This window comes from Grampus griseus (assembly GCF_964374135.1).
Source record: "Grampus griseus genome assembly, chromosome: 3".
NCBI classification, from domain to species: domain Eukaryota; kingdom Metazoa; phylum Chordata; class Mammalia; order Artiodactyla; family Delphinidae; genus Grampus; species Grampus griseus.
This window is the reverse complement of record NC_139019.1, coordinates 47,387,020-47,403,356: the sequence shown is the minus strand read 5'-3', so window position 1 is coordinate 47,403,356 and position 16,337 is coordinate 47,387,020. Positions and strand designations below refer to the sequence as shown.

Here is a 16,337-nt window from a genome sequence, read left to right as displayed (position 1 = left end):
CAAGGCTTTTGAGTGGAGAAGTGACAGGGTCATTTTGGAAAAGTAGGTTACATGTGCATCAAAGGTGAATGTGATAGAAATAAATGGTATTGAGTACATACATAAATTGTTAATGTGATTTTATTCCATTTTTCTCTCCATCTTGAAGGTGGTGATACTCATACTCTATGGATTTTTGCTAGTAAGCCCATATTTTGAATAGTGTGTTTAGAATGGATAATACATTTTAAAAAGGACTTGATCAAAGGAAAAGTCATTCATGCAAAAATACTAAAGTGGCCCAGAAACTCACCTACAAAGAACACTTAAAGGAATTGGGACATTGATCCCAGAAAAAGTAACTCTCAGGGGAAGCACACTGTATTCAAACACTTAAAGTGCTGTCAGACAGAATAGTAAGCAAATTTCAGCCCTGCCATTTAGTAATTTGGGTAGTAGGCAATTTATTTAAGGTGAGATCATGAAGGACTATGGTCAGAGTTTCAGTGTCTCCATCTTGTAAATCAGGATTATTAGGTACCTAAACAGTAATTGTAAGGGCAAAATGGAAGTATGTTAAGAGTAGTACTGTACCTGCTAAATAATAGGCATATCATAAATGATAACTTTTTGTTGTATGGTGTTGCCTTATTGGTAGTACCCTTATAATTTAAGAAAAATGTATAAGTACATGCTTCCAATATATGTATAATTATTTATAAATTATATACACGTACTGTTGTGAGTCCATATATTTTATTAAAGCTTAATTTCTTATTTTTTAGTTAAAAATGAAATAGAAATTCTCACATTTTCCCCTCATACCTTAATGGATCATCTTACAGACTCTTTGAGGTGCCAACTGCACTCTGGAAACCATTCCCTTAGAGTACAGAAAACTCTACCTACAGGGAAAATTCACAGAGAGACAGCTTTTGGCACAGCAACAAAATTTTAAAATAGCTATTCTGGTGTTTACTGTTTTAGTTATTGGTGTTATCATTCACCCAGTCACCAATGGCTAGAAAGTGGGAGTCTATCCTTTATTCTTCCCTTCCCTTATCCCAGCTATTAAATCATTTACAAGTCCTCTTAATTGTTTCTTCATAATTTATTTCTTAGCTCTCTTCCCTTCCAGCCTCACTTTGGGCCCTCATGGTCTCTCTTTAATTACTCTAACGTCCGTCTAACTTTTCCCAAACTCATCTCCCAGTGAAAGTGTTTCCTCAGTAAACTTTCAGGTTATGAAAACTGAATATTTTTGCCTGTTGTGCACAAGGCCTTCATAAGCTGTCCCTTCTAACTCACTAGCTTTACATCTTGCCACTTCCCCATTTTTTCCCGTGTCCTTAGCCATACTGAGCTACTTAAAGGTCTTTAAATATATGCTCTCTCACCCTTCCATTCTTTGCGTCGACTGCTGCCTTTGCTTTGGAATACCGTCTCCTCCTTCCTGTCCTAGCTGCTTCTCAGCTTTCAAGATTCATTTCAGGCACAATCTCTTTTTAACTCCTCTAGTCTAGCTTACCTGCTTCCAGAGTACCCAGTGCTCACTTGTATTACAGTAGACTGTGATCATCACTTAGTGGAATTAAAGAAAAATAATTTACCACAGTGTGGCACAGTGCTTTTTGGTTAGTATAGTCTAGATTTCAGTTTCTGATTCTGTCACTTACTAGCCAAGAGACCTTGATCGAAATACTTACTTAACCTTTCTAAGTGTTTTCTTTTTGTTTAATAATGCTACCTATCTTATAGTATTGTTTTGCATATTATATGAAATAATGCATGTAAAATATTTAACACATTGTCTGATACTTACAGCAAATGTTAACACTTAGTAAACATTACCTGTCATTATTATTAATTATGCTGATAGTTGTTTGACAGTGAAATGGGCTGCCTTATGACGGAATCTCGGCATCACTGTAGGTATTTATTCAGTGACTAGATGTATATATTTCCTGGAACAATAAAAGGGATTCATAAGATAGGGAACTGTGTTTGCCATCATCCTATCCCACATCTATGAAAATTTCCTCCCCATCAGAATCTTTTCAAAGACTGTACATACCACCTTTAAGACATCATAACCAAAAGTACCCTGTTCTTCTTCAATACTTTCATAATATATAGCATGATATTTGTCACATACTGCTTTTTATGTTAAGTGTTTATAGTCATAAAACGGGGAGCTTAGATAATCACCTAGCACAGTGTGTGACACTAAGCACTTAGTAATTGGTAGATCTCTCCTTTCCTTCACCTGTTACTAGAACTTCATTCCATAGGCATTGAAAAGATATTGATAGTTTTGAGCCCACAGGTGATTTGATCACAGCAGTGATTTACCAAGATTAATAGGACAGTAAGTTGCAAGATGGATTGCAGGGGGAACGCCTAAGGACAAAGACAAAAGTTAATTAGCTGGTTCAGTATTTATACCTCATTGAACACTTTCCAGTTCACATTTGGGAAGGAATGTGGTATAGTGGAAAGAAAATAGATTTTGTAGGTAGGTGTTCTGATGTGTGAATAAGACCATCACATTCTAGCAGTTCATAATTTTTCCAGGAGGAACAGAGAATTGCTAGTTGAGATTTGTGTTTTTTCTCCACTCCACCTCCCCACCCCACAGTGTTATTCTACAGATTGTTGTGCATGGAGGATCAAAAGACACAAATGAGGGAATGTTATTCTTTTAAATATATAGGAATTAATAAATCTAAGGACTCACTGAATACTTCTATATCCTAAGTGTTTTCTTATGCATTATTTCATTTTTTAAAAAATATTTATTTGGTTGCACTGGGTCTTAGTTGCGGCAGGCGGACTCCTTAGTTGTGGCATGCAAACTCTTAGTTGCGGCATGCCTGTGGGATCTAGTTCCCTGACCAGGGATTGAACCCGGGCCCCCTGCATTGAGAGTGTGGAGTCTTAACCACTGCGCCACCAGGCAAGTCCCTGCATTATTTCATTTTATTTTTCACAATAGCTCTGGTAAATGATGTTATTTCCTTTTAACAGATTAGAAGAATGAAACTCAGAGGTTAAATCATTCATTACTCATAAGAGGCAAAGGAGGGGTGTAGTGGGTTTCAAAAACCGAAGTCTACTGATTATAAGTTTAATGTTTTAACATTTCACTGTACTGCTGCTGCATTGAGATAGTTGAACACACATGCTCATTTCTGTCACATGTTAACCTCGAGGGTGGGTAAGCCGAATGTAGTATCCACAATTATCAGCATATATCCATTTGAGCCTCAGTGTTTGTTTATACACAGAAACACACACACACACACACTCCCACCCAACCTTTAGAAAAAGAAGGCAAATCAGTCACTGTCTGTTTAAACTCCATTATTAGCCATAGTGAAGGGAGATATTGGTGATCTGCTTGCTCATAATTCCTAAATGATTAGATACTGGTTTTACACTTACCCTAAGCTTCTTATCTAAATTATCACCAGGAAGTAAACCTTTATCCCCAAGCTTCTCAGACTTTGATGGACCTACAGAACATCTAGGGATCTTGTTAAAATGAAGATTCTAGTTCAGTAGATTGCGATGGGGCCTAGAATTTGTTTCTAACTGCTCGGGTGATGCTGATGTTGTTGGTCTTGCATCTTTGACTTACAGGTGTAGAATTTTTGTTTTTGTCCCAAATATATAATTATTTATAAGAAGCTGCAATTGTAGTATACACAGTATTTGTGTTCTTTGCTTTTTTATACTTAACTTTTATCCCTATTTTCTGCATAATTTTCATACTTATGATTTTTTTAATTTCTATGTAAACTGTAGAGTTAATATAACACTATTAGGAATTTACATCTATTCTCAGTTACTTTGCCATTCTAGATAGTGTGGAATTGAATTCCTCTTGGCATGTACCTTTTTGCTGTTTAATTATTTCCCTAAGATAAATTCCCAGTAATAGTTACTACGTCAAGGAATAATGTCTTTGTTGTTTAAAGGGTACAGAGTTTCAGTTTTGCAAGATGGAAAATGGATAGTGGTGACGGTTGCACAACAATGTGAATATACTTAATGTCACTGAACTGTACACTTAAATTGTGGTTAAGATGGCACATTTTATGTTATTTGTATTTTATCATAATTTAAAATGTTATAAATAAAAAGAAAGTTATCCTCCCTCCAAAAATATGTATACATATTATATATGTATGTGTGTATATATTTAATTTTTTTTTCTGGAGGGAGTATATACATATACGTGTGTGTGTGTGTGTATATATACATATACATAAAGTATACTTTTATATTTTGTTGCATAATAAACCATTTGGTCTTTTAGAAAGAATGATCAAATTGTGGTGCCACCTACACGTTTACCTCACTTGTACTAGTATTGAGTGTCTCAATGGTTTATTAAAATTTTTGCTAAATGGTCTAAAATGATTCTTCAAGGTTGCCTTAATTTGCATTTTTATTTCTATCACAGTTGAAATGTGAACATTTGTTTTTGTGGGTCTTTTTACTATTTGTGTTTCCCTCGTATATCAAATGTACATTTATGTCATTGGCCCTTATTCCTATTAGGACATGGATCTTTTTTTTTTTAGACTTACTAGAGTCATTTCTATAGTAGAATATTTTAAGTAAATATTTTTTCCTATCTTTGTTGTCTTTTTAATTCAGATTTAAGTAAGTAACTGTATGCTTTTACATCCTACAGGTGAACTATGGAAAAGTGTGTAATGACAGTAGAAAAGGATTGAAATTCACTGTCTCCTGTGGCTGCAGTTCAGAATTTGTTTTTGTACCATATGGTAGCACCATTGCTGTTTATACAGTTTACTCAGGAGAACAGATAACTATGCTTAAGGGACATTATAAAAGTGTTGACTGCTGTGTATTTCAGTCTAATTTCCAGGTAAGAATGATATTTAGGGGAATTTAGAATGTTCGGGTAGCTAGCTTGCCAGAGTAGTTGTATATAAAAGAGTAAATTGCAATTTCCTTCTAAGGAATTATACTTTTTATCCACATCCGAGCTAGAGTTTATTAAATAGAGGATAGATTTTTTTTTAGGTGGCATAGGATGTCTCTGTGAATCAATATAATACTGTGCAACTTGACTGGGATAAATTCTTTCTTTTGTATATGGGCTCCATTTATTTGGCAGTTGAAAATCTCTGGCAAATTAAAATAATTTCTTGCAAACGAGCTTTTGGGAAAAAAATGGAACATATGTGTCTCATCTCAAAATATAGTTTTTGTATCCTGATTTACGTATGTGTGAATGTCTGAAATTTTATTTTTTTCTTATTTTCTGCCAATGGCTAATAAGTTTACTTTAGTGTTGATGCAACTTACATAATTTCTTAAATACCTATGTTTTTTGTTTGTTTAACATCCTAACCTTTCTCTTTCATCTCACCAATGGAACAAATTGGTTTTTTCATAGAACATTTGCATAGATTACCTCATATGCTCCTTTAAATGAGTCCCTAATGTAGCAAGATTGTTGGTATTTTCCCTGCATCGTAGATAACGAAAATGAGGCTCATGAAAATTAAATACTGAAAGAATGAATATTATGGGTTATTAGAGCTAGGAGGGAATTTATCACCTTATTCATTCATTCATTAATACTCATTACTTAATTTGTGTCTGACGCTGTGAAGTAAGATATACAGGGCTGGTTTTTCAGCCAGCACACATCAGCATGGCAGTATCCATTATTAAAATACTCAAATTCATATCCTGCTGTTTGTTACATAGCTGTTGTACTATGCCCCCTAAGTGACTTCCAGCTTCACCCCCTTCCCTGGGGCCTCCTAGACCCAGTAACTAAGAGGGACCTTCAGACCCTGCTCCCTCTCTATGTCCAGTATCTCTTTGGATTGGCCAGTGTCCTGATGTACCAATTATTAAATATTTTTAGTGTTACTTCTGGGAAAAGGCTACTAAGGCAACCAGAGGGGTGATGTGACTTGCCTCAAATCTGCAAGTAGATTGACGAAGCATGATTATCCATTCAAAGAAATTCTTAGAATACAGTACCTCTTTTCTTATCCAGAGTCACTTAGAGACACAGCCAAGATTTTAACACAGGTATTCTGACTACCAGTTGTTGCTTTCCACCAAATCAGAGCTTCCTAGAATGTATTGAAAGTATGTCCAGATATTTGATTCCCTTCAGTCCCTGGAATAGCTGGGACAAGCCTAGGATAGCCAGAGAGCTGGGGCCAGTTGCCTCCTGGCAAATACCAGTCCTTTTATTTATTTATTTATTTATTTATTTATTTATTTATTTATTTAGCTACATTGGATCTTCGTTGCTGTGCGCAGACTTTCTCTAGTTGTGGCGAGCAGGGGCTGCTCTTTGTTGTGGTGCACAGGTTTCTCATTGCGCTGGCTTGTCTTGTTGCAAAGGACGGGCTCTAGGCGCATGGGCTTCAGTAGTTGTGCTGCGTGGGCTCAGTAGTTGTGGTGTCCGGGCTTAGTTGCTCCGCAGCATGTGGGATCTTCCCGGACCAGGGCTCGAACCCGTGTCCCCTGCATTGGCAGGCGGATTCTTAACCACTACACCACCAGGGAAGTGTGACAAATACCATTTCTATATGTGCTGTGCCCTAAGAAAGATTTGAATCACTGCATTACATCAGAAAGCTTCCAACTCTTATCCCTATTATGATTTCTGAAAAGGAAAATAATTATAAATCTAAATTATAAAAGTAAAGGAGAGTAGTATTTTTGCCTCCATTCAGCATCAGAACCCTTTTAACCAATTACATGTTACACACAACCCACTATCTGAAAATAAAATTGATATTTATAGTAATTCTATCATAAATGTAAAAATTTGAAAATATATACCCAACATCAAAATAAATAATGATAATAACTGATTATTTCCCTTTGACTAAAATAGGGATCCATGAGTCCATTCTGCTATTAGTAAGTAATAAATTGAAAGTCTGATGAGGAATTTACATAATCTCAAGGTAGCACCCTACAAAATATTAATTACAAAGGTAAAATGAGTAATTTTACCTTGAAGAAGACTGGCATACATCAGCTTAATCAAATTATCAAAGTGTGTGATATTCCTGGCAAAGATATATCACCTGAATTTGATCATGAGGAAACATAAGACAAGGTTATCTGACCTTAGTGTATCTTGGGTATATATCTTCTCAGGAAACTAAATTGCTCTAGGGCACTGAGCATATGAAAATATCTTTGCATCATCCATAGTTAGTGTAACCATACATTCTAGATTTAACAGTGCAGTCTGTAGAATTTTGTTCCATTTAGGAAATCTGATAATGTGTAACTAAATGTAATTTACTTAATTCTCTTTATATCTATATTTCCTATAAATCACTTCATAATCTTATTTTCCCTTTACCCAGAACCTTTACATATTTTTTTTAGAAAAATACTAATTATACCATGCCTCAAATAGCTTTTGAGATGAGTAACAGTAAAACTAAATTATTTCATACCAGAACAGGAAAAAAAAGTTATAGTGTTAGAAATATTTGTGTAGAAATATATTTGCGAGAAAAATAAACATTTAATCAGTCAGAGGTTTATAACCACTTAACATTTTGCTGTTTTTTCTTTTTAGCCCTTCCTCTTTGCTTAGTAGCTTTTTAAAAAATTGACCTAGTATTTTACATCCTGTTTTTTTCTTTTCACACTATGACTATTTGGTTTACATCCTGCTCCTTTCTCTTGACAATATGAATATTTTCCACTGTCATTAAATATTCTTCAAAAATGAATTTAGTGATTATGTAATATCACATCATATTAATGCAGCATAAATTTAGAAATCATTACCCTGGACAATAATTTTTGGAAAATTATTATTATTTTTGTTATTATAATATTGATGATAATATCCTTGAATTTCATGTGTGTCTTTGGCATGACTTCCTAGAAATGCATACAGAAACTTCTGACACATGTTGAGATTTCATTCTCTGAAAAGATTATAGCAATTTATACCCTCTGTATGGGAGCGTATCTATTTCACTGCTGCATAGGAATATTTTCAGTACTAGCCAATATAACATATTTCTGAAGTTTTGTGGGGAGGTGAATGAACATTGTTCAGCATATGCAGGCAGCATATCCATAAAGACATTGACACTGACTGTGCATCAGCCCAAGCTGCTTATAAAATAAGCTTCTCAGCAAGCATGGCATATATGTCTTAATGCTCTTTAGTTGAGTTCTTTTTTTGAACTTTTGGTCTATTTTAGCTAGAAACTCGTATTTTCTTCATTGAAGTCTTTATTAAAGCTCAGTTATTGACAGAAAAGGATGAAATTTATTTCTTCCATTTTTTTCTCATTCTCTGACACTTGAAATAAATGGATACTATGGGGCTTCCCTAGTGGCACAGTGGTTGAGAGTCCACCCGCCGATGCAGGGGACACGGGTTCGTGCCCCGGTCCAGGAAGATCCCACATGCCGCGGAGCGGCTGGGCCCGTGAGCCATGGCCACTGAGCCTACGCGTCCAGAGCCTGTGCTCCGCAATGGGAGAGGCCACAGCACAGAGAGGCCCGCATACTGCAAAAAAAAAAAAAAAAAAAGGATACTATGATTGATTAAAAATTACAGTGATTGTTTTTGTGAATTTTAACATGTTAGCAACATGTTAACATATCATAATACTATTTTTAAATACAAAACAAGTCTTTACTACATCTTAAACAGAAAAAAACATCAGCCCAGTTTCTTTGGGGAGTAGAAATAGAATTAATCTTAATTAATCTAATCTAAGAAATAATCATTTAAAAATTGATGTCATTTATTTCAGATTGGCACCAGCTTTAAAGTGACCTACAATTACATCTTTGCTTTGTGTTATAGGAACTTTACAGTGGTAGCAGAGACTGCAATATTCTTGCTTGGATACCATCCTTACATGAATCAGTTCCTGATGATGAGGAGGTAAAATATTATTTATACAAATTGAACAGTGACTTCTAAATCATAAAAAAAGTTTTTATTAATTTACTTTATATGAGAGAAACTTTTAAAGCATTTCTTGCTATTTTGTGATTGTAAAAATAATTTGCCTCTATATTTGGAAAATTCAAAAAAATATTAAGAGAAGAACATAAATTTCTGAAGTTTATTAATTACTATTAACATTTTGATTTAATTCATTCTTGTTTTTTCCTGTGCGTACTTTTTAGCATGGTTAATATTATGCTTGAACATACAGCTTAGCATCCTGCTTAAGACTTTTTCCATGTCATTAATAAGTATTTGTAAATATTGTTTTTAATAATATAGCATTCTGTCATTTATTTACCATAATTTACTCAAGTATTTTCCTATTGGAAGACATTTCTTTTGATCATTATAAACACATCAAGGTAAATATCTGTTCAAAAATTATTTACATTTCTGATTACTTCTTTGGTTAGATTCCTAGAAGTAGTGTTACCTCTTGAGTTATCACGTATGACATTTTTAAGGTTCTTTATTCACACTATCAAATTTTATCAGTTTACACTTCTACCAGCAGTCTGTTAGTGCCTATCTCAGAGCATAAACTGGTACAAATATGACAGTGTGAATAAAGAACCTGAAAAATGTGGTGGGGAAACAAAGATAAATAAGACATGATTTCTGGTCTTAGGTAGTAGCCTCTGAATTTTTTTACTTTTTTGTCAAGCTATCTAAAGGTGAAATCTTCCAGATTTCATCATGTGTCTATGATTTATTATGGCTTTGATTAGTTTTAGTGTACACCTGCTTTAAATACTGAATTTTTTTTTGTACAAAGCTTAATATGTTCAAATAATTTGGTTCAGCCATTGATTTTGCATTATTATTTAATTACTGTGTCCTGCTGTTTGGGAATTACTATATACATTAAATCCAACTCATAATACTATAAGCCATGTTAGAAAGTTTAACAATCATTCACCAAATGAAAACTATAAAAAAAAAAAGCTAGAAATAAATCATCTTTGGGCTTTCCTGGTGGCGCAGTGGTTGAGAGTCCACCCGCCGATGCAGGGGACACGGGTTCGTGCCCCGGTCCGGGAAGATCCCACATGCCACGGAGCGGCTAGGCCCGTGAGCCATGGCCACTGAGCCTGCGCATCCGGAGCCTGTGCTCCGCAATGGGAGAGGCCACAACAGTGAGAGGCCAGCGCCAAAAAAAAAATCATCTTTGACTTATGTATGAAAAAAGGATATTATTTAGAAGAAAACTAAATTGCTTATTTTATAAAGAGAGTATGTGACTCTGATGGTTTATTTCCTCATTATATAGTTACAGTGATAGTTTGAACTCCCCATCTAGAAGAATTTTTGTATATGGGAAGTTAAGCTGAACAAGTAGAAATCAAACAGAGGTACACAAAAAATAGGTTAGCTTTATAGTTAAGCTTTAGAGCTATGAAACCTTACCTTTTAAAATGCACTGTATATATTCTTTAGGATAGGCACCATTCTCAAATTAATATAAAATGGTAAGTGCTAAGATTATTTCCACAAAATTTTAGTTTGAAAGATTTCTGTGAATGTAGGTAGAACATGAATATGATCACGATGCAGATCCCAATAGAGAAGTCTGTCTACACTAGACCCTGTTCCTTACATGTATATTTACTATTTAACTCATATTTAAAAGTATTTTCATCTCACCTATCAAATGAAGGACTGCTGCAGTTCCCCAGAGAGGCAACTTAACACAAAACAAAGCATACACATGCACATACTCACACACTCACTTTATCTGTAGTTTCAGGTAAACTAAATAATAGTAGTACTGGTAACTGGGTTCGAATCCCAGTTCTGCCATTCATTAGTGATCTGAGACAAGTTTATGATATCTTCAAACATCAGAATCATCAAAGCAAAATTGTTCTTAGGTTTCCTTTCAAATCCCCCCTTGAGATGAGATTTACTTCTCCATCAACCAACATACAATCCCTTAGGGGTGTTTTCTTCTGATATCCAAGATAGAAGAGGAACTTAGTTCTACCATAAGAAATTGAAGGGCATTGGGCAATAGGGGCAGGTTTTATGGTCTTTAAGCATAAATCCTGTTATTTAATTGGCAGGCTGTTTTGTTATATTCTGAGGAATCTACCTTCCTTTTGCCCCCTCTTCCTAACATTTGGTCACAATCAAAGCAAGCCTATGTAACTCCTACTCACTTTTTCCTGGCTGAGATCTCTAGGGTGACTATATTACAGTTTAAATCTGACCTCTCATCAAGAATCTTACTTTGTTTTGACAGTTACACAATATGTAGCTGTTTTATTTACCACTTGTGTAGATGTATAATCACTTGCTATATTGAGACAACTCTATATTCTACCTATAAAGATTTTCCACTAATTACCAGTAAGAAATTTAGAATTTATCAAGATGCATGTATGGAAGATGATCCAGTTTGGTTTTGTTCTTCCTTCCCGTTACATGGACCTGAACTATATCCCCTTTAAACTCATGCTTCCCTGTCTCCATAACATTCACAACTATCTGTCAGTAGAACAGGCAGGCTGAATGGATATGTTCAAGCATAGAAAGAATGTCCACTAGGAGGAGATGCTGTAAAGAAAACTGAAGTAATAGATGGTAGTTAACTTGATCAGTAGGTCTCAAACAGTATTTGTGTACCACATCATATATAATATTTTTACTGAAGCTTTCAATTACAAGTAAGATGTTTTATTTGTGTTTTTTAACAATAAAATGTACTTCTAATAATACTGTAATATATTCATATTGTTATCCTTTACTGCTATAAACAGTAAAATTTATATGCAACTGCCTTTCCAATTTTCACTTATTTTTGTTTGCTTACCATAGCAACAATAATTTACATTAAAATATAATTTTGCTTCTCTGTTGATTTTTAAAATGAAATTTAAGTGTTTAATAGGTTACATATTTGGCTTCCATAGTGAAATTAGAAGGCATGGCCTTTGTGTGGTTCATCTACCCAGGGACATTTTGGGGTAGATATCTAAGGCAGAGTTAAAGGCTGTTAGAGCTAGAGTAGGGAAGAATAACCACCTAACCCCTAAGGATAATACATCTTTAAATAAACTGTCACTAAATAACCTAACTTGGTAGTTAAATTATAAACCCAGAAAGGTAGGAAATTCAGTAAACACTTGGATGAAAGAATAAATGAACAGTCTTCAGTATGCTACTCTTGCAAATCAGTGGACTGCTACTAGAAATAAGTGAATAGTTTGCTGAGGTTTGGTAATAGTTTTGGATCTGGACACCAGGTATAATGGAATTTTGTTTGTGCAACTAAGTGACAATAGCCAATGTTACGTTTAGTAATGGTGACAATACCACCATTAGATTAAGTAATGGACTCAGATCTAAGCTTTAACAACTGTAAAGAATACCTAAATTCACATATTGTTTTCTGACTGTCCTGGCTGATACTTGGGGAATTTACTGCAAACACCCACTATTTCTACTGTTATCATTGTTTGAATTTTAAGAGTCTAAATCATCATGTTCATCAAAAGGAAATGAACATTCTCAGACATACAGTAGGGGCTACCCTTAACATAAAATATTGCTATATGTTGTAAAAGGTAATATATCTAAGATAATTTAAGAATAATCTAAGAACTAATACATTATTGGATTTGGAGTCTGAACAAACTGGCAGCAGACATAAAAACTGCAGAGTAGGAAGCACACGTGGCTCATAATGCCCAGATACTCAAAAAAGAGATCATTTTAAAGTCCTTTAATCATTTGCCAAAGAATAAGAAGGTTAGCCATTCAAAAAATTTCCCCAGACAAGTGAATTGATTTGAAATACCACAGGTAATTAAAATTCCTCTGTTGCTGATTACATTTATTATTAAAGTTGTGAGAGTACTGTGATGTTTTGTTATTTTAGATAAATACCATCTAATGCATGTTCTCTTTCACAGAAATCTCCCAGGGAAACCTATGTGCTAATGACAAAATGTTACCGTTTCCAATACATTTTACCTGTCTTTTTCAACTGCTTTCCTAACTACATACATGCATACATACATACATACATAAACCTCGACACTTAATACCAAAAATGATATTACTCTGACGAACACCTTATTCCCCACATGTGGATATTTGCTTATTTATAAAAATCAGGTCCATCCAAGCAGTAAAAAGTTGCTCACATTAATAATTTGGGCTCTCAAGTCAGACTGTAGACCTGAGTCCAGGCTTAGCCACATGGATATTAATGTGCCCTCTTCTCCAGGTAACTCCAAAGAGGTGTAAAAATGCCTTAAGTAATAGCAGCAGCAGCATATGTGTGTCTGTGCGTGTCTGTGTGTGTGTATGAGGTAACTACTTTGAAGGAAACAGATAATTTAGATAAAGTCTGATATGTCTATTTAAAATGAAGTTACATTATTTTATATTGTATGCGGGGTGTTTCTTTTGTTAACTTTTGGTTTGAAATTAACAATTATATAGTTTCTTCAAAAATAATCTAGTTGCTTTTTATCTGATATATTTCATAACTATATTGTGAGCCTAAAATTATGAGGTAGAATAATTGAGTCTTTCTTTTTTGCCCCTTTTTTTTAGACTTCAACCAAAGCACAGTTAAATCCAGCATTTGAAGATGCCTGGAGCAGCAGTGATGAGGAAGGATGACTATCATTCTTAGTACCTTTTTGTCTCTATTGATGAAACTTTTAAAACAGGACTGTTTTATTTTTTTAACTGTCCAGTGACAGCTAAATTAGCCCTGAATTTGGGTGGTTTTTTTCCTTTTATTTTAAAATGAAGTTAATAGTTGCATGAAATCCTGCAACAGAGTTCCATATAGTTTATTTAATCAGAACAAGTCTCCTTGATCCCAGTTGCTGTTGTCTGCCGCAGCCCGTATAGCTGTAGTAGAAGGAGACAGGTCATGGTAGCCCCTTTGTGGGAACTTGAGCAGATTGTGTGAACAATAAGATGCAGTCTTAGAGGATGAGCACGTAGAGATTATCAGCACTGACCTTCTTCTGCTGGTTGCACCATCACCTTGCTCATTTTCACTTTTAAGAATGATTTTACTGAGGATTATATCAAAAAGTATAGTTGAGAAGTTAACATCAAAATTTGTTTATTATTATTTATGTATTCCGTTTTTGCAATGATTTCATTTACTTAACCGTTGTCTAGCTTTATGTTAAATTTTCTTGAACTCATTGCCTTCCACAATCTAAAAAGTGCATCACAGGAGGTATTTAACTTAGGGAAAATACCATGTTTCCTTTATTTTAATGCATCAGATGGCAGCTTAAACTACTCTTCTATGAATCTGTTTAAGATGTGACCAAGTCCTACTTCATTCATCAAAGCAGAAAATATCCTGGCAGGGAATTTGGCTTAAACATGAAATGTCATAAAATTTCTATTTTATTTTCCACTCTTCTTGTGTCATAACCCACAAGTGATTATCATGAACCTAATCGTATATTCCCTTTCTTTCTGATTCTATCAATAGGAGGCTAGTTAAAGAGGTTTTTGTGAGCTTGAATACCAAGTATACAGTTGTTGAGTTTTTAAGTGTGTGTTAGGCCTCATATCAGACCTTTCTGGCCAAACGTTTTCCATACGTTTACTTTATAGTTGATCTTCTTAAGCCCTGACCATTTTACTCTCACTTTTTCTCACTTGGTGAGGATTCTTAACAATCTTTGAGAATGCTATTGAAATTGGAATTTTTTTTTAATTTTAAGAAAAAAGGAGTCTTTCTCCAAACTTCAAATACACATAGGTAACTGGTACATTTCGAAAAGGTCCATCTGCTGGGGATGTGGAATGACTACCCTCCTAGAGCCATGGGATGAGTCTAATCCACTGACTGGGCAGTGCCAACAACCAGTGAGGCCTTGTCAGTACCTCGTGTCTGCGACGTTACATGTTCCTGTAGGCATCCATAAACCATTTTCCTTTTCCCCTCTGAGCTTTTCTGAATCAAATCTCCGCCTGTTCCTCAAAGTAGTCGGAGATGGCTGCACCTGAGCACTCACCTGTGTGCTGTGGGCCATTTGTGGTGTGAGGGCCTTCTCAGGAGATCATGGCTCCCCACAAGCACTGTTCAGGTCACAAGCTTCTCTGCTATGTCTGCTTCCTGCTGTCGCAAGCAATCCGTTCCCCACACTAGTAGGGTATAAGAGGTCCCATCCCTGGAGACCGTGACTCAGTGTTTAATGAAGAAGGAGAGGAGGGAAAAGGAGCACCAGTTTCCAGCATGTCCCCCGCCAAGACCTGAAGAGTTGATCCAATTAATTTTAAACATACAAAGCCCTGGTCCATGCATATGGGCCGTCATAAGAGCTGCTGCTTATCAACATGCAAAGAGTCTCATGCTCAAAACAAAAAATGTAAAAGGTGAAGTTGATGCCACCGTTGCTTTCCTAGATGTAGACCCTAGCCCCTCTAAGGTTGATTAGCACACCCTAGAGAAGGGGGGGCGCTGCTTACAGAGAGGCCACTAGCGACCAATAGGAGCTTATCAGGTGAACACCCAACAGAAAACAAAAAGGAAAAGTGTTAGTCATCTAGAGGTACAAGCCATTCTGTAAGTTTTAAAAAAAAGGTGGCAGTGTGAGGAAGGGACTGATGATTCCATGGACAGGGGCAATCCCGGGGGTAAGTTGCCCAGAAGCACCTGGCCCCTTCAGCCTCCCTTTTTTCCTCTTATTAGCCAGAAAAAGAAAGTAAAGACTGCACCTTCAGGGTGCAAAAGCCTGAAACAGGAAGAGAATAGAAAAACTGACTGCCACTTTAGGTGGATACAAGCTCAAGGGGAGAAAAAAACAGGAACTTTAAATCTTAGGTACTAAGCAAACACCAATCTAGCAAACATCATGCTAATTGTGGATTACTTAATGATTTAAAAGCAAAAACAGAAAATAAAAGGTAATTGAATAATATATACATAAATATAATATTAAAGCAAAGTTTTATAATTTGATGTAATTGTAAATCCAAAATTTATATACTAAATGAATATATTAAAGAATTTATATAGCAATAAGATTAAAATGCCACCTTTTGATGGATTACTGCAACGTTAATGATGTGGTCCCATCCATTGGGGCCCCCATACTCAATATCCAATGTCATTTCTTTTAAATTTTATTAAAGTATAATTGATTTACAATGTGTTAATTTCTGCTGTACAGCAAAGTGACTCAGTTATACATATCTATATTCTTTTTCATATTCTTTTTCATTGTGGTTTATCACAGTATATTGAATATAGTTCCCTGTGCTATACAGTAGGACCTATATTTTATCCATCCTATATATATAATAGTTTGCATCTGCTAATCCCAAATTCCCAATACTTCCCTCCCCCACCCCCCTCCCC

General features: G+C 35.2%; 1 protein-coding gene across 2 annotated transcripts in view; it reads left to right on the top strand.

The window, feature by feature from the left end:
* ERCC8 (ERCC excision repair 8, CSA ubiquitin ligase complex subunit) overlaps positions 1-16,121 on the top strand; it is a 60,773-nt gene extending 44,652 nt beyond the window's left edge. For both annotated transcript variants that reach the window (XM_082651025.1, XM_082651026.1), the window contains 3 exons: positions 4,682-4,879; positions 8,840-8,920; positions 13,553-16,121. In XM_082651025.1, coding sequence (XP_082507151.1) covers positions 4,682-4,879; positions 8,840-8,920; positions 13,553-13,621 — 348 coding nt within the window. In that variant the 3' untranslated portion in view covers positions 13,622-16,121. The remainder of the gene's footprint in view (positions 1-4,681; positions 4,880-8,839; positions 8,921-13,552) is intronic.
* The last annotated feature ends 216 nt before the right edge of the window (positions 16,122-16,337 follow it).